This window comes from Falco peregrinus, chromosome 5, assembly GCF_023634155.1.
Source record: "Falco peregrinus isolate bFalPer1 chromosome 5, bFalPer1.pri, whole genome shotgun sequence".
Classification (NCBI taxonomy): Eukaryota; Metazoa; Chordata; class Aves; order Falconiformes; family Falconidae; genus Falco; species Falco peregrinus.
This window is the reverse complement of record NC_073725.1, coordinates 87227375-87252371: the sequence shown is the minus strand read 5'-3', so window position 1 is coordinate 87252371 and position 24997 is coordinate 87227375. Positions and strand designations below refer to the sequence as shown.

Genomic DNA, 24997 nt, shown 5'->3' with positions numbered 1-24997 from the left:
CCGGACGTAGCGTACGTCCCCGCCCCGCCCCACCCGGCTGCCGCCACCTCCGCCCTCGCCTCACGCCGTTAACGGGTACCGGCAGCGCCGCCCCGCCCCGCCTCCCGGCGCGGCGCTCATTGGCCGAAGGGGCGAGCGCGAGCGGCACGAGACGGCGGCTGATTGGTCGGCGCGGGGGCCTAACGGGAGGGGCGGGGGGCGGCGAGGGGTCGGGGTGGCCGCTGAGGTGCCGGCGGGAGCGCGGAGGCGGGGCGCCAGCGCCCCCTGGCGGGCGGGAGGTGCAGCACAACTGGTTGGGAATCGCCGCCGGTACCGAGACCCCGGGCGGGGAGACGGGGCACTGCAGGGGCTGGGGCACGGGGACACTGAGGCACGGGGACACAGGGACTTAGGGACACTGAGGCAGGGAGAAACTGAGGCGCAGGAACATGGGGACACTGAGGCATGGGGACACGGGGACACTGAGGTATGGTGACATAGGAACATTGAGGCATAGGGACATGGGGACACTGAGTCATGGTGACATAGGGACACAGTCATGGGGACACTGAGGCGCAGGGACACAGACACTGAGGTCTGGGGACACAGGGACACTGAGGCATGGGGACACTGAGGTATGGTGACATAGGGACACAGTCATGGGGACCCTGAGGTGCAGGGACAGAGATACACCGAGGTCTGGGGACACAGGGACACTGAGGCACGGGGACACTGAGGCACAGCGGACAGCAGCCCCCCCCCAGCAGCAAGCACAGCACAGAACCACCAAGGCCGCCCCGGGCTGGGCTGATGGGTGTATAAAAGCCAAGAACAACAGCGCGGGGGTGAGCAGCGCCGAGGGGACGGGGGACGGCAGCCACCGGCCCAGCTGGGGCCACCCCAGGATGGCCGCCATCGCCGTGCCCCGCGGCAGGCTCAGAGCAGGGTGATCTCGCTGGGCGGCAGCGTCAGCCTCTTCTCCCGGGCACCCAGCAGCATCTCCATGTGCGCGGCCACTACGCGGCACAGCTCCAGGCCCTGCCGAGGGGACACACTGTTGGTGGCCGGGCAACCGCTGTGGGCTTCCCGGCAGGGGGTCCCCCATGGGTCCCCCCCACCTGCTCCAGCTGCAGCTGGGTGATGCCCTGGGCCAGCAGGTCACCCAGCGTGATCTCCACGTAGGGGTAGCTGGATCCGGCTGTCGGCCGCTGCGTCCGCGTCGACTGGATCTCCTTCAGCGAGAACTTGGCGATGGGCTCCTGGGGATGGGGGGACAGGAGGGGTGGCCCGAGTGCCCCAGGGACCCCAGCGAGGGAACTGAAGATGGGAGCGGGTGCGGATGGAGGCAGGATGGAGGGTGCTGGTGCTGCAGCCCCGTGCACAGGGTGGGCGCGGGCAGGCAAAGCTGGCCAGCTGGGGCCAGACCTGGGACCCCTGCCCGCTTTGGCGAGGGACAGCACTCCCCCACCTGCTGTCACACCCCATGGAGTGCCTGGCTCTGTCCCCGCAGTGAGATCGGGGTGGGGGCAGGAGCGGGGGGTGCCCTGGCCAGGTGGTGCCCACGGGACCCCATCCCCGACACAGCCCCCACCTACATGGGTCTCCTTGCTGAGGAAGTGGAGGCCGTTCTGGTTGACGGCCAGGATGCAGGGTGAGACGATGGCGTTGTTGCTGCAGCTCTGGATGTAGAAGAAGGACGAGCCAAACATGGGGTAGGCGCTCAGCAGCCCTGCGAGGTGGAGGATGGGGGCTCAGCGCCTGCTGCCACCCCCTCCTGCCCGGGCCCCGTCATGGGGGCTCTGCCAAGGGTCCTTGCCATCCCTATGCCTGGCAGCAGCTGGGTCAGCCCCCAGAGCCTTGCACCACTTCAGGCTCTGGATCAGGGACAGGATTGGACCCAGGAGCAGTCGAGGGGTCCTGGGAGCTGCCTGCCCTGTCCTGCCCCTGCAGTCCTGTCCTCCGTGTGCAGCATTCCCCTGGCCATGCAGCGACCCAGGCTCCACATGGGGCCAAGGTCTGCCTGTCCCAGGCTCCCCACGGAGGAGCCACCCAGCAGCATCACACCCCAGGCAGCATCTCGTCTTCGTTAGCATTGCCTCCTGGGCAGCACCACATCCCCAGCAGCCTTGCATCCCTGGCAGGACTGCATCCTCAGCAGCATCGCTTCGCCGGCAGCATCACCTCCCTGTCCCCGTCCCATCCCCACTCACCCAGGAACTGTGCCCTGGCCTGATGGGTGCTGAGCGCCTGGGCTTGCTGCATGTGCTGGGTCACCATTTGGAGCCAGGATTGGGCCTTCAGCAGGCGGAAGAGCTGCGGGGGGACGTAGTCCTGCACCTCCCGCCTGCAGGGAGCCAGGGGTCAGGGCCGGCGCCGGCCAGTGGGTCCCACACCCCATGGGATATGCCCCCCCAGACCCTAGCCATACGCAGTGGGGAGCTGGTGGTGGTCCTTGGCGCGGTGCTGGAGGGCAGCCAGCTTGGCCACGTGCGGGAAGTGCTGCTCTCCCGGCCTCGCAGGCGGCAGGACAGTGAACAGCCCCTTGAGGTAGTCGGGGAGCACCTGAGGGAGGCAGAGCACAGCGACACGGCTTGGGGATGGGGCACGCTCTGGGGGGGGACCCAGGGAGGTGGCTCCGGGGGAGTCTGGAGGGGTGGCCCGACCTGGTTGTAGTGGACGGTGACGTAGAGCTCATTGTCAAACTTGAGGGGTTGGCTCCAGACCACCCGGCGGCACCAGAAGGTGTAGGTGGCATCCCGGCGCTCCGTCTCGGCGGCCACATCCAGGACGTACTCCCGGCGGGTCAGTGGCCGCACGCTCTGCCCTGCGCCACCCGGGAGCCTGAGCACGGCTGCCATACATGGAACCCAACAGTGGCATGGCCATCCCGTCCCCACCAGCCCCTCACCTCTGTCGGTCACCACAAAGAGGATGTACTCATCAAAAGCCTCGGGGTGCTGCAGCCCCATCTCATAGCACAGCTCCTCGATCACGTCCAGAGCCACCTGGGCACGGGGACAGGCAGCTGGGACGTGGCCACATCCCCCTGCCACGCTCTGGGACGTGGCCACATCCCCCTGCCACGCTCAGGGCCACCAACGGGTCCTGCATTGCAGCTCATGCCATGCAGGTCCCCAGGGAGGGATCTCCCATTCCCAGAGAACAAAGTCCCCCAGCTCAGGGACAGCCAAGGGGTGCAGCCCCCCAGCATCCACACCCTCGGGGCGCCCACAGCCAGGGGTCACCAGGTGCATCGAGCCTCTTGCTCCCTCTGACTCACCGAGCACGTCTTGATCTTGAGGTGCCTCTCGATGCCACCGGGCAGGAGGAAGAGCTGGCGCTTGGCACTGCGTCCAGCCTGCGTGGGGAGGACACGCTGGGGTGCAGGGGGGCCCTTCACACAGCGAGACCCCAGAGGACACCCCGAGCCCCTAAGCTATCCCATGGGGACCATCCCATGGGGATCATCCTGTATCTTGCCCACCCTGCTCGAGTGAGCCATCATACCCCACACCCCATGTGCCTAGAGCTGCATCCCCACTGGGGACCCCAGAAAGCTCAGGGCACCCCCAAAGCGGTGTTCCTGGAAAGCAGACCCCAAAAAGGACTGTGCTCCCCGTGCCAGCAAGCTCAGCTCCAGGGCGCTGTCCCAGGGGGATCCTGAGCCCATGGGGGGATCCAGAACCTCCGAGGGGATCCGAAGCTGGCATCAGCCCTGCCCCACGCCCATGGGCACCCATGAGCACCCAGCCTCACCACCATGGCCCTGAGCTCCATGCTGCTGGGGAAGATGCTGCGGCCACCGAACTGCAGGGTTTTCCGCAGGTTTTGCTCACAGGCTTTGGCGATGCCTGGCAGGGACAGGGACCAGGGTGAAGGACGGGGAAGAGCTGTGATGCTGGCTCTGCTAAAGCACGTCCTGAGCCCCATGACAGCCCTGGGTGTCCTCCTCCATCATGCACCCAGCACCCTGGGGCATGCACAGCCCCTACCATGGAAAGGCAGCTCTGGGTGCTTGCTGGCATCCTGCAGGAAGGCCAAGAGGAAGGGCCTGAACACCTCGGAGCACTTGTAGTAGGCAGCGAGGATGTAGAGCAGCCTCCAGCCCTTCTGGCAGCTGTCCCTGCCGGGAAGAGCTGAGGCTGAGCCCCCAGGGAGGGCAAGGGTGCCTGCGGTGGGCTGCAACAGCACCCATCGCCCCAGGGAGCAGCACAGCCTGCTGCCAGGATGGGGGTCTCTGGTCTCCCCCCACGCTGGGGCAGCTCAGCCTGGGCAGGGACACAAGTGCCAGCCTCTGCTGTCCCAGCTGGGGTGGATGGCACGGGTGCAGGGACTCACGGCTTGGAGCTGGTGTTGTTGGTGATCTGCTTGATGATCTGGCAGTACGCCTCATCCCGCAGGACCTCGTGCTCTGCACACAACTGGGGGACAGGCATGGCTGCCACATGGCTGCCATCCCCTGCCCAAGCCACCCCCAGGCGCACCGCCCCAGTGGCGGATTTACCTTGAGGATGGTGCAGACAGCATCCAGCTCCGTCTGTCCCCGCAGAGGGTGGTCACCCATAAACTTCATCACGGCTGGGGACAACAAAGCCACACGGTGACACAGCTCACCCTGTTACTTCCCCAGGGACATGGTCCTCTGAGTGGGGGCAACAACTCGGCCACATAGGGCGTGGGATCAGAGGAGCTAAACCCCCCCCCAGGCCACCCCATCTGCCCACCCTGGTCCTGTCCCCACCCTTCTCCAAGGATGGGGCTGGGGGTGGCTTGTGGGACAGGGGGTCGGGGCACTCGTGCCCCCGCCTACCTTGGAAAGCCTCGGTGGCCAGTTTGTTGATGCCACCATCCACAAATTCAATGAGCGACTCCTGGATGGGGATCTGGGGATGGGGCAAGAGGGTCAGCTCCTGGGAGCAGCCAGAGGGATGGGCTGGCTGTTGGGGTGGCGTTCGGGGAGCTCTCGAGCACGCTGGGACCTCAGGGGGACTTGCAGGTGACAGCAGGGCAGGGGCACCCCGAGGTCCCCTGCTTCCCCATACCTTGGTGAATGTCAGCATCTCCAGCACACCTGGCACGTCTCTCCTGGCCTTCATCTCGCCCAAGTCCCTAGGAGAGGGACAAGGGAGCAGCTGGGCACAGGTGTCCCCACCTCGGGGTGTCCCCATCCCACTACTGGGCACTCACGTGGTCCCGTGCTGTGCCACGCGGAAATACTGCCGGGCAAAAGCCAGCATGGGCCGGGTCCCTGCGGCATCCCTGAGCTGCTCGCCCCCATCTCCCCCTGGACCCTCCACGAAGGCGGTGCTGGCCTGGGATGCCTGTGAAGCGGGGCCGTGGGCGCCAGGCACAGCCGGTACCGTGTTGGCAACCGCCCCAGGCCAGCACCCACCTCGGTTTTCCGGTCCAGCTCCTGGGCCACGGCGGTGGAAGCCACAGCCACGGCCACGGCCGCCGAAGCTGCCACTTTGCCCTGCTTGTCCCTGGGCTCCTCTTTCCTCTCCACCGGCAAATGGACGAAGTCAGGGGCCGCGACGGGCTGGACATACTCAGTAGGGAAGAGCCCTGACCTGCCATGGATGGCTCCGAACTTCCACCCTGTTCCAGGCAGGTGGTGAGGATGGCCCCAGGCTGGCAGCCCCGTGGGTCACCCCCTAAAAAGCCTCTGCTCCCCGAGCCCTTTCCAGGGGTCTGGCTGCAGGTTTTGGCTGCAGACGGCTGCGGTTGAGCATTGCTCGAGGTAAAGGTGCAGACCAGGGGCCACAAAGCCCTTTGCCTGCCCGCACGTGGGGCAGCACCCGGTGCCACCCAGGGTGGGGATGGCAGGGGAACATCCCTCTGCATTGGATTGGTACCAAAAGGAGCCCAAATCATCCTGCTGAGGGGTGACAGAAACAGGATACTGCCACATGCCCCAGCCCCAGGAAGGGACATGCCTGCGGGCAGTGTAGATGGACCAGGGACACACGCAGGGACAGCGTGACACCCACCAAAATCCTGGGTGCCTGTCTTCAGCTCCTCCAGGTACATCACCTTCTTGCGGACCACACAGCCATAGTAGTGGTCTGTTGGGACATCATGGGGACACAGGGTGTCCCAGGATGCGAGGCCAGGGCACAGCCACCTTGGGGGCTGGTGAAGCCACCAGTCCTGCTGCCCCTGTGCCCCTCATCAAGGGTGTTTTGGCACAGGGGGCTGTGGCAGGGCTGCTCACCTCTCTCTGGGTGCTCCAGTGGCTGCAGGTGGATGATGTCCCCTTTGTGGAAGCTGAGCTGGCGCCCGTCCTCCGGGCTGTAGTTCCTCACGGCCACCACGTACTGGGAGTCCTGGGCACAGCAGGGGCTGGCACAGCCCGTGCACGCGGGCACATGCATGCACACCCACGCACGCCTGCATCCCACCAGCACTGGGGTTTCAAGCACCCATGGCTGCAGGACCACCCCAGGGTGCCCATGCCCACCCCAGACAGTCCCACTGGCAGGGTGCCTTTACTGCTCACCGCAGCCCCCCAAATGTGGGCACACAGGCAGGGTACAGCCCCCAGGACGTGCCCCCCGCCAGCCCCCTGGCCCCGGGGCAGCCCCTCCCCACCTTCCTGAGCTCCGTGATGAAGTGGTCAACCATGGCCTTGACCTGGGGGGCTTTGGGGGAGAAGAGGATGAGCTTCTCGCTGCGCAGGTTCAGCTCCAGCATGTTCCTGGACGGGGTGGTCACGAACAGCACGTCGGCATAGCTGGGGCAGGGTGAGGGGAGGCTGTAACACCTGGCACCCACAGCACCCATCCCAGCACCCACAGCACCCATCCTACCCTGACCACCCAGGCTCCTCATCCCTACCTGTACACCCGCAGCACCCGCAGCTGCTCCCCAGGGACATTGGTGCCCTTCACCAGCCGCAGCAGCTTGATGCCAGCGTGGGACACAGCCAGGATCTGCACGCCTGTCCCCACGCTGCCCTGCGGGCCGGCACGCTGCCTCAGCTGCGGGCTCGGGGCTGCGGTGCCCCCCACCCTGCCCTGCTCTGTAGCTGGACCCTCACCGTGGCGGGGAAGAGGCGTGAGAAATACACCTCACAGCTGTCCCGGGCTGCAGCGATGATCTCCCTCTTGACGCTCTCAGTGGCCACGGGGCTGAAGGAGTCCAGTTTGTTTTCCGCTGTGGGGAGAAATACCCACTTCGTGAGCATCCCCCCTCCCCAGGAGGGATGCAGACACAGGGTTCACAGTGAGAGCAGGGATGCTCATCCCCTTCCCAAGCCTGGCAGGACCATGATGGAGAGCCAGGTGTCCCCCTCGGTGCAGCAAGCCTGGCTGAGACCTGACACAACTCATGCTGTTGTGGAGCACTAAACCACAGAGGGCTCGTTGTATTTGGAGGCAAAACTACCCCAAAACAGCAGAGCCAGCTGTGGCTTGGAGATACGCAGGAGGTGAGGATGGGCAGGCGGGGGAGCTGGGTGTGAGTCCCCCAGGTTTGGGGTCCCCAGGTGTGAGCCCCCAGCCCAGGAGCAGCAGGCGAGGGTTACCAAAGAGGGCTTTCAAGCGGAGCCGTTCCTCCTGGCTGATGCGGATGCAGGTGCCGGAGAGTGTGTCATTGAAGATCTAGGGAAGGGGGTGAGGAGCAGTGGGGCAGTGTGGGGGGAGCAGTGTGCCCTCCAGCCCCTCTGCCCTGCCTGGCCTCCCCCCCACCCCCAGCTTGGGACAGCCGACAGGGACACCCTCTGCTCCTCCACCGCAGCTCAGCAGGGGAAGACAGGACAGCCATAGTGGGATGAGTAAACCATCACCCTGGTGGGGGGACCCCCCAGCTCCCGGGGGACCCCAGGGGGGCTTTGGGGCCAGCTCGGTGCCTCACCTGCCGGAAGATGAGGTCGAGCAGCAATGGGTTGTTAAAGTTGTCCTTGGGGTAGAAAACCTGCCAGGAGCGAGACCAGTGCAGCATTACTGGCGTTACCCACTCTGCAGGGGCTCAGGCTTGGCGAAAAGCCTCTTTTATCCCCCTTGGACACCAGCCTGTCCTCCCCGCACCCCGCACCTCCTTGCGGATGTATATTTTCCAGGGCACATTGTGGTAGGTGTAGAAGTCCTCGCTGCAGCTGCGGTGCAGCTGGGTCTGGACCTGCTGTGCCTCAGATGGGAGCTCCCGCGAGACAGAGACTGTGAAGGGACAGAAAACCCTGCACATCCCTGGGGGGGACCATGAACAGCCCCCCTCCACCAGGGTAAACAGACACAGGGTCCAGCTGTGGGGCAGGGAGGGTTTAGCTGGACACAGCAGTTATCCCATAAGGATGCTGTAGAGCCAGACCCACATCTGGCTGCATCAGGCATCGCCCGGTGCTGTTGGGGAGGATGAGGGGCATCAGTTTGCCCTGCCCGCCCCGCCCAGTGCTGCAGCTCTGCCCTGCAATACCTGGGGGCCGAGTGGCTGCCAGACGCCCTGTTGGTGCTCGCAGCTGGTACCTGCCGCTGGTGACCGGCTTCACCGCAGCCACCGGCTCCTTGGGCCCCTGCGAGGCAGAGAGCTGGCTGCCACCAGGGCCGGTGACTCCCCCAGCCCAGCACAGGGGACACGAGGGTGGTCACATCCCTACCACAGCTGCCGGGACCCGGGCTGCAGAGAGCTGCTCCTTCAGGATCTGCATGGCTTCCTCATGGGGGTCCAGCTTCTTCCCAAAGAGCTTGCTGCAAAGACAGCACCCCACATTGCCTGCATCCTGGCACCACCTGCACCCCCAGCATCACCTGCACCCTGGCATTGCGCGCACCCCACTATTGCCTGCATCCTGGCATCACTTGAACTCCATCATCACCTGCACCCTGACATTGCCTGTACCTGGCAACCCCTGCAACCCCACCATCGCTTGCACCTCCAGCATCACCTGCATCCTGATGTTGCCTGCACCCTGGCATCACTTGCACCCTGGCATCACCTGTGCCTGGCATCACCTGCATCCCCAGCATCACCTGTGACCTGGCATCACCTGTACCCCAGCACACGCACCCACAGGCAGGAGAGGCCGGTGGCTCAGCTGGGGGCTGGGGTGGGTACCTGGGGGGCTGGGATCCACGCGGGGCTGGCTGGCACTGCCGGATGATGTTGCGGATGTCATGCGTGGGCCGTGGGAAGTGCTCAGAGTTGAGCCGGGAATGCTGCACCAACTCACCCGGCCACTGTCGGCCCACCGGCACTGTGGGGCCAAGCACACATCTTGGGCAGGGGCCAGGCATGCCTGGGGCCTGGCTCAGTGCCACAAGTCCCCATTGCCACCCTGTTGAGCTGGGACCCCTTACCAGCTTTCTGCAAGTAGGGCCGGGGCTGGGGGGCACGGGCTGGCGTCCCCTCCGCTGCTCTTCCCTGCAAGGGACACTGCGCTGTCAGCATCTGGCACCCCCCAGATGCCCCCATCCCTAGGGAGCTGCCCTGCAGTGGAGACTGCAAGACTTGACACACACACACCCTGCCTGCCCCACTGACCGAGGGCCCAGGCAGCTGGTTGGCATCTACCCGGCGCTGCGGGGATGGGGCTGGCTCCGGGGCTGCGACAGCAAAGGAGGAGAGCTCAGCCGGGGCGTCCTGCAGCCCCATATCACAGCTGTGGGGTGCTGGGTGCAGGGCTGTGCCTCACACCAGGGACCAGGTGGGGAAACTGAGGCAGGGAGCTGCGTCGGGATGCAGAAGTGATCAAGGTGCTGACCCCTCGGCTGACGCATCTCCACAGGCACAGGGGGTCCGCTCCGCTTGGCATCACCACTGCTGTCCCCACCTCCCACGCCACCTCTTCCCTTCATCCTCTGTGAGAGGGCAGCCGGCTTCTCCAGCTCCTGGGGGGCAGGTGTCAGGGGATGGAGGCCAAGCCCCCTGCACCCCCAAAACGCTGGGCTCCCTCTGCCTTAGGCAGGGGGATGTCCCCCTCACCCCATTGCCGCAGGAGAGCACGGGGTCGAAGAGGCTGTCCAGATACCGGTCCAGACCCTTCTGGCTGCGTGGCTCCCCAAATTCCCCGTCTGCTGGGGGACGAGGAGTGATGAGCTGCCGGCAGCAGGGCTTCACCGGCAGAGCCCTGCCAGCAGCTCCGAGGGGCCGGCAGGGTGATCCCTTACCATGGGGCTGGTATGCTTCCGTGGATGGCAGCGTGGGGGCTTTCACAGCTGGGGGAGGAGGCACATCATCCAAGTCCAGGCTGTGTCCCAGCACCCTGCAGAGAGGGAGGATGCGCTCATTGCGCACCCACTGGGTGCCAGACCCCCCTGGACCCTGCCCCACACCTCTGCCAGCACCCATCCAGCCTGGTGCTGGTGTTTCCCTCAACAGCCCCGCAGCAGAGGACCAGTCCCTTCCCGGGTACCTACGCCCAGCTGTCCCCGCCGTGGCTCTCGGCCCCCTCCCATGCGATGAGAAAGCAGGACTTCTGTTTGGGGAAGCCCCGGAGCAGCTCAAGGTCAGAGATGAGGTCCAGGACATAGTCGTGGCCGGCCAGCTCGGCCCACTGGGCACCCGCCTTCATGGCCACGGACCAGCCACGCCAGCCTTCTGTCAGCCCCCTGCCAACAGCGGGACGCTGGGGACAGGCACGGGCTGCCAGCGGTGCCCTGGCTCTGGGGGGACACCCTGCCCATGAGCTGGGCATCCCGGCTCCCAGGTCCTGAAAGAGCCCCAGGGTGATGCTGTGCCCGGTGCTCACTGTGCTGGCTGGGTGGGTGCTGATCCAGCGCTTACCTGTGCTTCAGGACATGCCCTGCCAGGTCTTCGCCCGTGCTCCAGGAGTGGATGGGGCAGGAGAACTGGTCACCTGTGGAGGGACAGGTGACGAGCCAGTCCCACCAGTCCCCTTCTGCCCATGACAGCGGCAGGGTGGTCAAGCTGGGACCGACCCTTGCTGCCACCGTGCCCTCAGCCCCGTGCCACCCCGCACCGTTGAAGCAGTGGAGGTCGAGTGCCATGCTGGCTTGCTGCCGGTTCGCCGTCCACTCCAGCAGTGAGGGGGGGAAGGCACGGGCAGCCGCAGCACCCAGCTGCGACTGTGCCATGGCGTGCATCAGCTTGCGCTGGCACACTGGCTTGTAGCCAGCAAAGGCGTAGTCGGAGACGAACCTGTGGGGAAGGAAGAATGCTGCAGGAGGGACATGGGTGGCACTCACAGGCACGTGTGCCAGGCCAGGTCAGGGGACCACAGAGAGACTAAGAGCATCCTTGGAGGGACCTCAGCAGCATCCTGGGCACTTGTGCCAGGCTGGCCAGAGGAATCGTGGAGGGACCTGAGCATAATCCCTGGCCGCATGTGCCAGGCTGGCCCTGGGGCCCACGGAGGAGCTCAGAGCATCCCCAGCAGGACCTGGGTAGCATCCCTGGGTACGTGTGCCACGCTGACCCAAGGGAACCTGGAGGGACCTGGGCAGCATCCTCAGGCACATGTGCCAGGCTGGCCCGGGGAGCCCCTGGAGAGCCCCCACAGCATCCCCAGGCAAGAGTGCCAGGCGGTCCCTGAGAGTCCCAGCCAGCCCCGGTCCCCGTCCCTGTCCCCAGCCCCAGCTCACTTGAGGAGGTACTTCTCGAAGGTGGCGGACGGGGGGAAGGCGCTGAGGCAGGCGGCCAGCAGCAGCCAGCCCCGCTCCTCATTGTTGACGTTGGTGTTCCGCCAGACCTGGTTGGCGGCTTGTGCCAGGAGCTCGTCCCGCAGCCCCGGCACCGACAGCCCCTTCTGCACGATGTAGTTGCCGAAGAGGGTCTCCTGTGGGCCGCCCAGCCCCGGGTCCCCCATGAACCGCAGGATCTGCCGCGGGGACAGCGAGGTCCTCCCTCCAGTCCCGGCCAGGGAGCGGGCAGGGGACCACAGCCCCGGATCCTGCGCTGGACCCTACCTACCAGTTGGAAAAGGCTAAGCGCCTCGTGGCGCAGCTCCTCGTCCAGCCGGGTGAGGGGGGCTGCCAGTGGGGCCGTCAGCATCCCGAACGCCGGTTCCTGCGGTGACACCCGCACCCGTGGCTACCCAGGCCCCGGGGACAGCCCCAGGAAACGAGGGGCCGGCCCCATGGCGCTGAGCATGGCGTTGGTGCCGAATGGGGACTATGGGGCTGCAAAAGGGCTGGGGTGCAGGATGGGGCCGGCAGCCTCCTGGCAGCAGGACGGGGACGGGCTCTAGCTGTGCTGCCAGCACCACAGGTGCCAGCACCTCGGCGAGGCTGAGAGCAGGATCCGGCCCCAGTGCTGGCATTGGGGATGCCAGGGACTGGGAAACACACGGCAAAAATAGGGGGCAAGGAGGAGGAAGGGGGTAAAGCGATCGTTGATGGGGCCGGGGTCCCAGGAGCAAAGCGACCTGGTCTCCCGCCCCAGCGTTTCAGGATCTGCCCCGCGTCGGGCGTCCAGGAGGGCTCGGCGGGTCTCTCTCCGATAACCTCAGCGGGGTCCCCCCGGCCTCTGGAGACGACAGGAACCCACGGGGAGGGAGGGAGGCGGCGGCCGGCTCCCTGCAGCACCACAGCCGCCCCGGATCCGGCCCCTCTCACACCCCGCGGCATCCCTGGGGCCGCAGCCGGGGCAGAGAACAGTGGGATGGTGCGGGGAGCCGCCGGGCAGAGCCACTGCGGGGACCTTGAACCTAACCGCTCAGCCACGACCGAGGCATCGAGGACCCCCCGAAAGCTGGCTGCCCCTTGGGGCAGGCTCCCCGCCGCCAGCCCGCGGCGCCCACCTTACCTGGAAGTGGCCCCGCACGTACTTGGCCATGGGGTAGTCGTTGATGTCGAGTGGCAGGGTGAGCTGGGAGTCGGGCTGCAGCGCCGGTGGTGGCACCAGGACCACACAGCCGGCATTCACCTCCCGGGCAGCTACGGCACAGCGGGCAGCTATGGCACGGCCGCAGGGATGGGGACAAGGGGCTGGGAGCGGTGCCGGCGGCGGTGCAGGACACACTCACCTGCAGCGGCTTCCAGCAGCCCCATCAGCTCGGCTGGGATCTCCAGGTGGGTGACATCCACCACCTCCCTCCTCGTCAGCTCCTGGTGGCACAGCGCAGGGATGTACCCACTGCCACGCTGCTCCCTGCCCCAGCACCCATAGGTGCCTCAGCTGGCAGCATAGGGATGGGCGAGCACATGGCAGGGACCAGAGCACAGCAACACGTGTTGCAATGTACATCACACGTGTGCTCACCCCCATGCTGCCCGCCTGCACCCCATTACCTGCTTCATCCTCTCCTTCTCCTCCTCTGCCCGCCGGCGGGCATCCTCCTTCCTCTGCAAGCAGAACAGCCACACTGAGCCCCAGATGGGAGCAAAGGAGGGAGACCCAGAGGCAGCAGGACCCCCCTGGGTGCCATTGCCCCCTCCAGCATTGCCAGGCTTTCACCCCAAAGAGGCACTGCCCATGCCCCATGGGGCATGGAGGAGGTGGTGGGGATGGTGTCTGGGGGGCCTCAGGGTCTGGGGGTGCCACTGTGCCCTCTCCAGACACACCACCACACATGCAGCAGGGTGGGACTGGGTGCCCGGGACCCCCCTGGGATGTGCCAGCTCCCCACCTCACCTTGAGGTACCGCCGGCGGTTGACATAGATGTGCACCAGCGACCTGAACTTGATGAGCGTGCGCCGCATGCGCCGGTACCGCCGCCTGTGGAAGGGCACTCATCACCCTCTGCCACCCACCAGTGCCCACCCACTGCCCCCCCAGGACCCCCACCTGGCCAGGTAGCCTCGTGCCCGGCTCTGCAGGAGGATGATCTTTCGGCGGAGGGAGCGAAAGCGTCTCTTGATGAAGAAGGTGCGAGCGTAGCGCTGGAGTGTGAGTGCGGCCAGGTGATGGGCACGGGCTCGCTTGCTCTCCAGCGCCTGGTACAGCTGCTCCTTCAGGAAGAGCTGGGAAGGTGAGGGGGGGTGATGCTGTGAGCCCTCCACTTCAGCCGCCCTCCCCTTGGGCATCACCAGAGCCAAGCGTGGGACAGTACCTTGGTGACACCAACATAGTACATGCTAGGGCTGACGGGGCAAAGGTTCCTCAGCATCTCCACGCAGTTGGCCCCATTGGGAATAACGCTGGACCACATATCAACGAGGCAGCGGTACCTGGGCGAGCCCATGACACTGTCACCATCACCACAGGGGATCTCCCCCGGGACACCGGCATGGACCCTCCCTGCAGTGATGAGCACCACGCCTGGGAAAGCACCTTCTCCCAGTGCTGTGCACCAAAACAGGCGGCTCCCAGTTCCCACCATGGGGGAACCCTGGGCCAAACACCGCCCCATAAAACATCCACAAGCTCTGTGGTGTCCCCATGCCAGGATGGTGGTACCCGACCCACATCCCCCAGGCACCTGTCGATGAAGACGAGGAAAGGGATGCGTATGGGGAAGCCCTCTTTGCGGATGCGGATGGTCTCCAGGATACCCGAGTACCGCAGCTGGCTGCTGACCACGTCTGCCTCAAAGAGCCCTGGCTCCTGGGGAGAAGATGGGGAGAAGCATCGGCAGCCGTGCAGGCAGATCCCTGCCCACCACACACCCCCAGTGCCAGCAAGGGCAGGCAGCACTGGCATTGCCACTGGCAGCTCTCACCTTCTTGTTGTTGGGTTTGAGACAGCGCACGAAGAAGGGGTTACACCTGTGTCAAAGGTACCCACCCCATCAGCCATCAGGGACAGGGGACAAAGCCAGCCTGGCCACCTCGGGCTTGGGTTTGGCTGTCCACCCTGCTCCTGCCAGCTCCAGTGCATGGCCTGGCTGCCCAGCCTGCCCGCACTGCCCACCCTGCCTGCCCTGACCTCTCCATCTTTTCTACCAGGTCCAGGAGTGACTGCTGGAACCGAGCAGCCACGGTGGGGGCCTTGTACCGCCGCGTCCTGGTGCTGCTCCTCCTGACCAGGCTCCTCTGCCGGGCTAACACCTGGGCATGGCCGAAGAAGAGGTTGGCCACCACCTTGGGGAGATGGCGAGGGTTAGGGAGGAGGAAGGTGACCAGGATGGTGCAGCTCTCCTGGCTTCCCAGACCAGCTGCTGCCTTTTTGCCCAGCCCTGAGCGAGTTGTATCCCCTATTTGTGGCTGGATTCCCCGAACAGGGATGGGGATAGGGATGGGGGAGCACAAGGGCAGCCCATGTGCCCATTTGGTGCCAATGCTTGAGGGGTCAAGCCTAGAAGACCCTGTGGGAAAAGGGCACAGGGTGAAGCTGGAGGCATCCCCTGCTTCTGGTCCCCCTGGGCTTCACTGGCCATGGGGCACATGCCTGGGGACATAAAAAGGGATGTGTACGGCAGGGGGCTATCAGTGCCTGGTGTCCCATCAGCAGAGCCACCACCAGGCAGGGCCCTACCTTGGTCCTGCTGCTGATGAACAGGTCCAGCACGTCCTGACGGACCTGGTCATAGTTTTTATCCAAAAACTTGTGAACCTGGCAAAGAGCAAAACCTCATGGTGAGGAGCCTGGTGGCGTGGTGGGGGGAGGCAAGGAGCTCCAGGCCAGGATAAGGGGCCCCAGCTGGACCCCCTGCCCCAGGGATCAACCCCATAAAGCTCTTTTTAAGCCTCCTTAAAACCCCAGCTGGGTACCCCACTGCCACATACCTGGTAGGTCACCTTCCCTGCGTAGTGCTTGATGGTGAACTCAGGCAGTGGCATCTTCGGCTTGGTGTACAGCGGGTTCATCCCATGGTGGTAGTGACACTTCTGGAGGAATGTGTGGTCGGTGGCCTGGGGACGGGCACAGGGGTGAGACATGGCTCAAGCAGTTCAGCAGCCTTGGGAATGTAAGCACCGGGATGGGGATGCCTGGACAACTGTCCAGACCCTGCTGTCAGCTCTGCCACCCAGAAGCTGCACAGTCACGGGTATCTGCTGCTCTGTGCCTCAGTTTCCCCATTGTCAGAGAGGGTGCAACCACCCTTCCCTCTTTTACAGGGCAGCTGAGAGGGCTTTTTTCATTAATTCCTGCAAAAGCAAGTCCTCTGGGGGATGCTGCTCCTGTGGCACCAACCTGGGACCTCTCAGGGCTTGTCCAGCCTAGAGAAACCCAGAGCGTCTCCCAGGTTGTCCAGGACAGCACAGGAGCGGAGCAGCCCTTGTCCATAGCGATTCCCCAATCACAGTGACTGCCTAGTGCTGCCATCCTCACCACCTCACCACCAGCAGCCCCTCACCTGGGGGAAGCAGCTCTGGTCATCGAGGATCCGGAGGATGCCGTAGGGCTTCTGGGAGATGAGGTCGATGCAGGGCTGGTTGTCGCTGAAAGGGATCTCCTTCCACTCGATCTGCTCCCGGATATATTCCTCCTGCGGGGCCAGCACCCAGTCAGCCCCATGCCCCTGGCCCCGTGGAGATGCTCAGCGTGGGGGCAGAGCCCAGCACTGCTTGCTGGCTCACCTGCTCCTCCTGGAAGACGATCTTGTTGAAGAAGAACTGCAGGTACTCATTGGCATAATTGATGCACAGTTGCTCAAAGCTGTTGAAGTTGAGGTCCTGCGAGAAGGAAGGTCCGTGGAGCCCAAGAGCCCACAGTCCTGGGGCTGGCAGCCGGGGGGATGGAGCAGGGATGGATCCTGCTCACCTCGAAGCCGTAGATGTCCAGGATGGCGATGGAGAGGGCCTCCTGACGTGGGTACACCAGCTTGTTGATGCGGTCTGTGAGCCAGCCGAAGAGCAGGGCATAGAGGGTCTTGGCAATGGCATCCCTGGGAAGAGGCGGGATGAGCAGAGTGCCGGAGCTCCGGCGTGGCACAGCATGGCACGGCACCACATACACCCCCACCCTCCGTGGCCAGCACTCATCACAGCCCCATGTAGTGCATGGGGCAGCCCTTAGAGCTGCAGTTTTAATCACTAGAGAGCCTAATCTGCACTGGGGGACCTGACCATCCCTTTTCCCAGCCTGGCATTGCCCCTCCCAACCATTTCCCAGGGGCGCCCCACCCCCAGCACAGCCCCCTTCCCCTCTACCTGGCATCCACGGCACTTTCCACAGTCAGAGGGGTAAAAATCTTCTCCCGCAGCGTTTCCTGTTTGGAGCACACAAAACCAACGGCACGATGGAGTTTTGGCAACACCAGCCATGGTCCCTAGGGGCCAGGGACCCCCACCACCACCACCTGTGCCCCCCCTGCACTCACCGTCACCTTGAAAGTGATAGCTTTCTGCAGGCCCTCAGGGGAGACCTGCAGCAGCTCAGCTACTGTCCCAATCTCTGTGGCGCTCACCACTGTGGCGATCTCCTGGCAGTCGGTCTGCAGGAGATGGTGAGGCGGTGGGATGCAGTGACCCCCCTCCACCACATCCCAAATCAGGCCCGAGGAACGTGGCTTGGCTCCCCATAGGGTACCTCGTATTTTTCAAAGTAGACATTGCCCAGGTGAAGGACAGATGAGAGGATGCAGAAGATGCTGTTCTGCTCCTCCACGCTGAAGCTCAGCACCTCCATGGTGTTGAGCAGCCGACGGAAATCTTCCGCGTCGTCCTTGCCGGGGATCTCACAGTTCCCACCCTGGCATGGCCCCCTCGGAGCATCAGTGGGTCCCGGGGAGCAGCACCCAGGGGCAGCACCCAGAGGTGGTGGGGGGACACCCCACCCTGAGCACCCTCCCCATCCGCACACCGAATCCAGGAGAACTCAGGAACCCACTGGCACCCTGAGCTTGGCCAGCCCCTCCGAAGAGGAGGCAGCAGGGGGGGGATTGGGCAGGGGGCTTGCTACCTGGTTAAGGTAGTAGTAGGTCTCGGCGCCCTGCAGGCAGTACCGCTGCCGCTGCTGGGCGGGCAGCCCTGCCAGCATCTCGTAGAAGATGTGGTAGTTGCGCTCGCTCTTGGCCTGGGGAGCAGAGGACCAAGCTGGGGCGGGGGCAGCAGAGGGGGCAGTGGTGGGGGGCAAAGCCTGGGACCCCTCTCTCCACCCACCTGGAAGACCACACGGGACTTCTCCAGCAGGTACTGCGAGGTTATGGCACCGCATATCAAGCCACTGCGGGAGCAAGAGCAGGCACCCAGCTGGCAACCTTGGCACGGGCAGGGTCTGTGCCCGCTGTCATGGTGCCCACCCCTGCCCCGATGCTCCCCCTGGAACTCTGGGGTCAGTGCTGGTCCCCAGGTGCCCCGCACTAGGGATGGCAGGACAGGGAGAGGTGCCTGCACCCAGGTCCCAAGCAAGGGCTGGAGCTGCTGCACCCCAGCGTGAAATTGGGCACCCCCCTAAACTGGGATCAGTGGGGCTGAGTGAGGGTGGGACAGGCCATGGGGACAGGGACTGGGAGTGGTCAGGCTGTCAGCCCAGGGCACAGCACCCCTGCCCCAGGGACAGCAAACGCTGCCCATCTTCAGGTGATGTCGCTTTTCAACCACAAAGGTTTGTCCCCAAGTGTCCCCACGTGTGTCCCACCCCAGAGCCGAGGGGCAGCCTGGCAGCAGGGCTGGGGCTGGGTTGGGCACCCCTGGGGCAGGGGACACACACAGGGGGTGGGGGCCGGCTGCACGCGGGTGTCGTTCAGCATTACTTACTCCTCCAGAAAGATTTCCACAAATTTCCCAAACCTGCTGGAATTGTTGTTCCTCACGGTTTTGGCATTGCCGAAGGATTCCAGCAAGGGGGTCGCCTCCAGGATCTGCCGCAGTGATGGGGAGAGCCAGGAGGTCAGCCCGGCCACCCCAACGCACCACGGGCTGTCCCCATGGCAGATGAGCCCCCCTTGTGACCCTGCCACCCTCCCTGCCACCCCCTGCCCCATGCAGACACCCATGGCTGCCAAAATTCGAGGTGTGCACTGCAGCCAGGATGCACAAGGATGTGGGAGAGCGCAAGGACCCCATGCACGTGCATGCACCGAGCTCCTGCTGTCCATCCCTGCCATCCCCCCGCAGCTGGGGTGACGTGACAGAGATGCCATCATGATGCTCAGTCCCCTTGAACCGTCCCAGCCCACGTGTCCCCCCCGGTACCTCTATCTGCCATGGTCCGGGTGGAAGCGTGGGGACAAAGAGAGAGCAAGACCATGAGCAGGGGGTGAAGGAGAGTGCAGGGAGGTGGGACAAGGGGATGGGGACAGTGACATCCCCAGGACAGCACCCTACCTGTGGGGCTGTGCTGCGTTTCTGGCTGACAGCCGCCAGGTAACGCAGGATCAGCTTGGTGGCTTCAGTCTTCCCTGAGCCGCTCTCCCCACTGAAATGCAGAGCAGGAGCATGGCCGGGGCCACCACCAGCTGAGCAGGGTGCACCCACCCCAAACCCACCCAGCGCCCCATCCCAGGGCCACCCGTCGGCCCCAGGGTGGCAGCAGCATCCTGCAACCGGCCATTAGGGCAGCTCTGGTTGGGGCCACCCCAGGGAGAGCTGAGCGCTGTGTGTGGGGACAGCCCTGTCCCACCTGATGACGATACACTGGTTGTGTTTGGCATCCATCACTTTGGAGTAGGCGACGTTCGCGATGGCAAAGAGGTGCCTGGGGGGGGGGGGAAGCAGAGGTGGGGGGGGTGGTGCCACGTCACCCCAGCACAGGGACCACTACTGCGCCCCGAGCATCCCTATGCATGGACACAGATGATCCAGCACCCTGCAGCCCAGGGTCCTCGAGGGCCTGGGACCACCCGGGGGGCTGCTGTAGGACCCAGGGGTGGGTGATGGCGGGTAGGGGTGCCCTTGTCCCCACAGAGCATTTGGGGACAGCCTGGTACTCACGGCGGGTTCTCGCCCAGGGCTCTGCCTTCGTACTGCAGCACCTGCTCCGTCCCGTAGATGTTGTAGAGACGGTACGGGTTCACTGACACCAGGATGCTGCCGATGTAGGTCTGTGGGACAGCGGGGGTTGGGGCTGTGAGCTCCTGGAGTGCGATGACCCCCCCAAAGTCCCTACGCCCAGGGTCTTCAGGGGATGCTGTGCACCCCTAAGCTTACATAGATGAGCTGGCGCTCGAACCGCGTCCGGATGTTGCTCAGCACCGCGGCCTCCTGGAGGTCCCTGGCATGGAGCAGAGGCTGCCTTAGGGGGTGGCAGGGGGACAGGAGGTGTCTTCTGTCCCCAGGAATGTCCCCAGCCCCACAAGGCCAGAGCAGACTCTGTGTTGGGACCAGATAGGGTGGGAGCAGTGGGGGCTGTAGGGTGCCTGGGCAAAGGGCACAGCCCTGCTGGTCCCCGTGGCACTGGGTCACGGTGGGTGGGCAAAGGGGATGGGGACACTCACTCCAGCTGGGTCATGTCCTCCAGCCCATCCTCCTCCTGTGCCTCCTGGTACCGCACGATGGGCAGGCTGCACAGCGACTGCATCTGCACAGAGCAACCCAGCCCAGCTTCGTCACGGCAGGGCTGTGCCAACACCCTCTGGCATCCCACCCCGTCACCGTCACCACCCCAAAACCACCATCTGTGACAAAGCCAGGGATCCCACAGCCAGTGACGGCAGGGACCCTGAGCAAGTATCACACGGCCCCTAAACAGGTTCCCCACCGAGAGTATTGTGTGTTAGGGGAGAGCAGCAGTGCTGAAAGGGGGGACGTGGGGCCACCAAGGCATCTGTGGGGACTGTCCTGGGAAAGGCTGGTCCCAGAGACCCCCAGTCCCACTCACCATGGGCAGGTGGGAACAGGCAGAGGCGGCTGTGCCACCCCCCACCGCAACACGCCACAGTTCACCCCTACCCCCACAGGGTGCTGCGAGAGGTGGGTGGTGGAGACCCCTGGGCAGGGTGGCACCTCTAGGGGAGATGACAGAAGGAGGCTGAGCTGTAGGGCTGGGAGCTGCTCCTCACGACCGTGCCCCACAGCCATGTGCAGGGGGGACACCGGGTGGGTGGCGTGCAGGGGGGGATGCCGGGTGGGTGGCATGCAGGAGCCCATGCTGGCAGGTGGCCAGGCAGCCGGCAGGAAAGCGGACACCCGTCGGGTCAGCGTGCCACCCGCACCCGCCCCAGCCAGGGATCGGGTCTCAGCATTTCCATATGTGAGAGTCAAGTGTCCCCAAGGGGGCCGTGCATGGGGGGGACACACAATGGGCGATGACTGTCCCCCCCCAGCCTACCTCCTGCGGCAGGACCCCCAACAGCACCCAGTGCACCCATACCCACTTACCCCCCACCGCGGGTGCTGCCAACCCCCCAGCACTGGTGGTCTTGTGCCGCAGCGAGCCAGCAGCCACATCAACATGCCACCCACCCTGGGTCCCACCAGCTGCTGGCTCGCCCCCTGTCCCCGTCCCACCGCCGGCCCCCACAGTGGGCTCCCCTCCCCGCCAGCATTACCTTGCTGTGCCAGGGCTGCTTGGTGCCCAGGTACCCGTCTGCCCAGGGGTGCCTGTCCCGCCAGCCGCCCGCCGCCTGGCTCAGGTACCGGGTGATGCCGGCTCCCCGCTGGCTCGCCCACCGCCGGCTGCGCTGGGAGGGCTGCCGGGGGGAACCCTGCTCAGCCGTCCAGGCGTCCGGCATCTCCCGCACCCGCACGACGTGCTGCGTGGACCAGTGCTGCTTGTACATGCGGGACGCCCGGCGGAAGGAGCCCAACCTCTGCACCTGCGGCGTCACCACCGCGTAGCGCCCCGCGCCCTCCTCCCTGGCTGCCCCATCGCCCTCGATGGCCTCCGCTGGCCCCAGGCCGCGGGCACCGTGGCGGTGGGTGGCCGGCGAGCCAGGGGCTTGGCCACGGGGTGCTAGGAAAGTGGGGCGACGCTGGGGTGAGGGGCTCCGGTCACTGCACGGGATGGAGGGGAGGGTGGAACGCCCAGTGTCAGCCCAGCCCTGGCGCCCCAGCGGTGGGCTTGGTGATCTGCCAGAGCTGCCATTCCTCTGGGACGGGTGCCGGGGCAGGGAGGGCGAGTGGGAGGAAGGTCGGCGGGCAGGTGGGGGGGACGCAGGGCTTTCAGCAGGGGCCATGCTCTCCACCAGCAGTGATGCCAAGGACTGCCCCACGGGGCGGCTGTGGCCCCCCGCTTCAGCAGCAGATGGCCTCACCGGGGGGGAGCGGGGGGCCATCCCAGCAAGGGGCTGCCCAATGCGCTGGATGAAGCTTTTAGGGGTGCTAGGAGCGGGGCTGGGGGGGGGGCGGCACCCTGGCACGACCCCGTGCAGCACCCTGCCAGGGGGGCAGGTCCTGGTCCCAGGAGAGGCCTGGGGGGCTGAGGCGGCGGCTGCCGGGCCGGGGGCTGGGTGCCAGGAAGGGACTCCTCTGCAGCGGCTTCACAGCCTTGGTGGGGGGCTCAGGGAGCCGGGGCCAGGCCTGGGGGAGCGGCAGCCCGGGGGGACTGCTCCGCCGCGATGACAGAGGCCTCCCCGACCCCGCCGCCGGCACCCCCAAACGCCTCCCCACGGGTCCCGGGGAGCGGGGGGAGGCTGGCGGCGGGGTAGGGGGCTCGGGGCCAAGCTGCCTGAGGCTGGTACCGAGGGAGGGGGATCGCCGCAGCCCCTCGCCCCGCACACTGCTGGGGCGCTGCCGGGCTGGCGGCAGCGATGGGGAGCGCCCAGGGTTGGCAAAGGGGTTACGGAGCGACAGCCGCTGCGCGGCCATGCCACCAGCTAGAGATGCTCGTGGCAGGGGATCCCGGCCCCCCAAGCCAGCGCTCTCCATTCCCGCCAGCCTGCGGGCAGAGCGCTTGTAGGAGGGCTGGGGGGCGCGGGGGTCCCGGAGTGCCCCCGCACCCCGTGGCAGGCGGCTGGGCGACTGCGAGAGGGAGCGCTGGAGGAACTGCCCCAGAGGGCTCCCGCACGCCCGCGCTGCTGAAACCCAGCGGCCTGAGGGTGCCGTGGGGCTGGGGGCTGCTGGCGGTGGCTCGTACTCATCGTAGTCATCCTCATCGTGGGCGGCAGGCAGGTGGGGAGATGGAAGGAGGGGGACATCCAGGCGGTCCTTGCCAAAGATCTTGACCTGGGGCCTGGGGAAGAGCCTGAATTTCCTATTGAGGGAGAGCTTGGAGGAGAGCGTCTCCCGCATGCCCCGGAGGGAGGAGGCACTGAGGATGGAGAGGGGATACTCCTTGTCTTCCTCCTCCTCTTCTTCCCACTCCTCGGGCTCCTCGGCCTCAGCGATCTCCTCCAGGGCCAGAGCGTAGGGGTTGCAGGAGGACTGGGCATGCGGTGCCCACTCCCCCTCGCTGTACTGGATGCGATGCTCGGGGTATTCACCCCCAGGGTACCCCCCAGTGAGGGGCTCCCCAAAGTCCTCATAGGGGTCCTCCCTGTAGCCGAAGGGCCCCGCCACCTCCTCGCCATACTCTGGGTCACTGCTGTAAGGGTCGTAAAGGGTGACGGGGTACCCACTGCCAAACGGTCCCTCATCCTCGAGCTCCGCATAGCTGTAGGGGTGCCCCAGGGGGTCATCCTCCTCCCAAACCCCCCTGTAGAAGCCGTACTCCTCATCTGCCTCGTAGCCGGGGTAGTCAGCGTAGGGGGTCAGCACTGCATCCTCAAAGCCGTACCCTGGTGGATAGGCTGGGGTTTGGATGTAGCCTTCCTCCTCCTCGGTGTAGCCATGCTGGGGGCCGTAGGCTCCATCCTCCTCCTCAGTGTAGCCACGCCAGGGGCTGTAGGCTCCATCCTCCTCAGCGTAGCCATGCTGGGGGCCATAGGCTCTGCTCTCCTCCTTGGCATAGCCACGCCGGGGGCCATAGTCTCCATCTTCCTTCTTGCAATAGCTGCGGCGGGAGCTGTAGTCTCCATCCTCCTCCTTGGCACAGCCTCGCCGGCGGCTGTAGGCTCCATCCTCCTCCTCAGCCCACCCGTAGCGCGGCACCGGTGGCTCCGCAGGCGCGTGCCGGGAACGCCGCCGGGATGGACGCTGCACTGTGCTGCTGCGTCTCTCCTGGACGTGCCGCGCAGCACCAGGGGCTGACAGCCCGCTGCCGCTGGGGATCCGCTTCATGTTGGCCCGGTGCCTAAGGATCTCGTCTTCTGCAGGGAACGGCAGCTTTCTGGCACCGATACGGGAAAGCCAGGCTGCATCGGCTGCCCGGCCACCCCCCACCAGCCGTCCGCGCCGGGACAGCACCTTCCTGGCCAGCCAGCCCGTGGTGGCAGCCGCCTTGCTCAGCACCTGCGCCCGCGGCTTGAATTTCCTTTCCGGGCGCCGGCGGAAGAGGGACACGCCGTCCTCGGCCGCCTGCCCGCCCCGCCGCAGCAGCAGGAAGGATGGCTTCGCCAGTGGGGCATCGCTGGCTGCCTCCTTCCTCTTCTTGCCCACGCGCTTGAAGCGAACCATCAGGTTGGATGTGGACTTGAGCACCGCCTTGTTCTTCTTCTTCCGCCGCCCCTTGGTGCTGTGCTTCTGCAGCCCCCAGAAGAAGCGGGACGTGTTCTTGAACTGCCCTTTCTTGGGCCCACGCAGCCCCAGCTTCTTGAAGCCCATGAAGAGCTTCGAGGTGCTGCGGAGACCCGGGTGAATCGGAGCCTTCGGTGCTGCCGCCACCGCCTCCTCCTTGACCACGTCGGGCTCTACAGATTCTTTGGGCTGGCCCTTGGCCCCTTTCTTCTTGTTGGGCGCCAGCCCCATCAGCAGCTTGGAGGTGCCCTTCAGGTTCTTCTTGGCTGGTGCGGCATCGCTCTCGCTTTCCTCCGCCTCTGGCTCCAGCTGCACCTTCTTACCCCGGCCTGGCTTCTTTGCCATGCCCTTGAGCACCCCTTTCTTCTCCTTCTCCTTCTCCTTCTCCTTCTCCTTCTCCTTCTCCTTCTCCTTCTCCTTCTCCTTCCCCTTCTCCTTCTCCTTCCCCTTGCCCTTGCCCTTCTTGGGCTCCTCTGCAGCTGCCTCCTCTGCAGCTACCACCTCCTCCACAGCCGCCACCTCCTCATCCTCCTTCTCCTCCACCGCTTCTGTCTCCCCGTTCTCCTCCACCTTCAGCAGCTCCGCATCCGAGGTCTCCTCCGACTCGCTGGGTGCCTCCTTCTTGCCCTTCCTCCCTTTCCCTTTGCCCCCCGCATCCTTTTTGGGTTCCCCCTTCTTGCCAGCCATCCCGGTGGTGGTGGGTGCTCATGCTCCAGCCCCGGCGGGGCCCTGGGAGATGATGCCCCGCGCCGGCACGAGGCAGCTCCCGGCACACCGGCTGGCTCCCGACCCCGCAGCCTGCCCC

The 24997-nt window shown here is 65.5% G+C and overlaps 1 protein-coding gene across 1 annotated transcript; it reads right to left on the bottom strand.

Annotated features, from left to right (window-relative positions):
- Positions 1–94: 94 nt before the first annotated feature.
- On the bottom strand, positions 95–24297 carry MYO15A (myosin XVA). Its single transcript, XM_055805291.1, is given in 65 exon segments — positions 95–1017; positions 1098–1238; positions 1575–1708; positions 2190–2323; positions 2408–2541; positions 2643–2803; positions 2888–2984; positions 3260–3337; positions 3736–3830; positions 3972–4102; positions 4318–4400; positions 4484–4557; positions 4790–4862; positions 5022–5088; positions 5167–5300; positions 5372–5577; positions 5970–6044; positions 6194–6305; positions 6571–6712; positions 6817–6935; positions 7019–7134; positions 7505–7580; positions 7834–7893; positions 8014–8135; positions 8392–8488; positions 8573–8663; positions 9031–9169; positions 9273–9336; positions 9457–9518; positions 9677–9803; positions 9898–9986; positions 10083–10177; positions 10332–10523; positions 10699–10771; positions 10895–11073; positions 11517–11752; positions 11845–11940; positions 12679–12809; positions 12899–12980; positions 13164–13217; positions 13507–13591; positions 13661–13836; positions 13926–14043; positions 14295–14419; positions 14535–14580; positions 14741–14895; positions 15290–15367; positions 15541–15666; positions 16113–16244; positions 16336–16431; positions 16520–16643; positions 16909–16967; positions 17079–17192; positions 17288–17449; positions 17660–17773; positions 17860–17923; positions 18457–18560; positions 18895–18900; positions 19027–19117; positions 19322–19396; positions 19633–19742; positions 19849–19912; positions 20136–20218; positions 21189–22004; positions 22006–24297. Coding segments are annotated over 65 exon segments (9870 nt in total). The 5' UTR covers positions 24280–24297; the 3' UTR covers positions 95–915.
- Between the last annotated feature and the right edge of the window lie 700 nt (positions 24298–24997).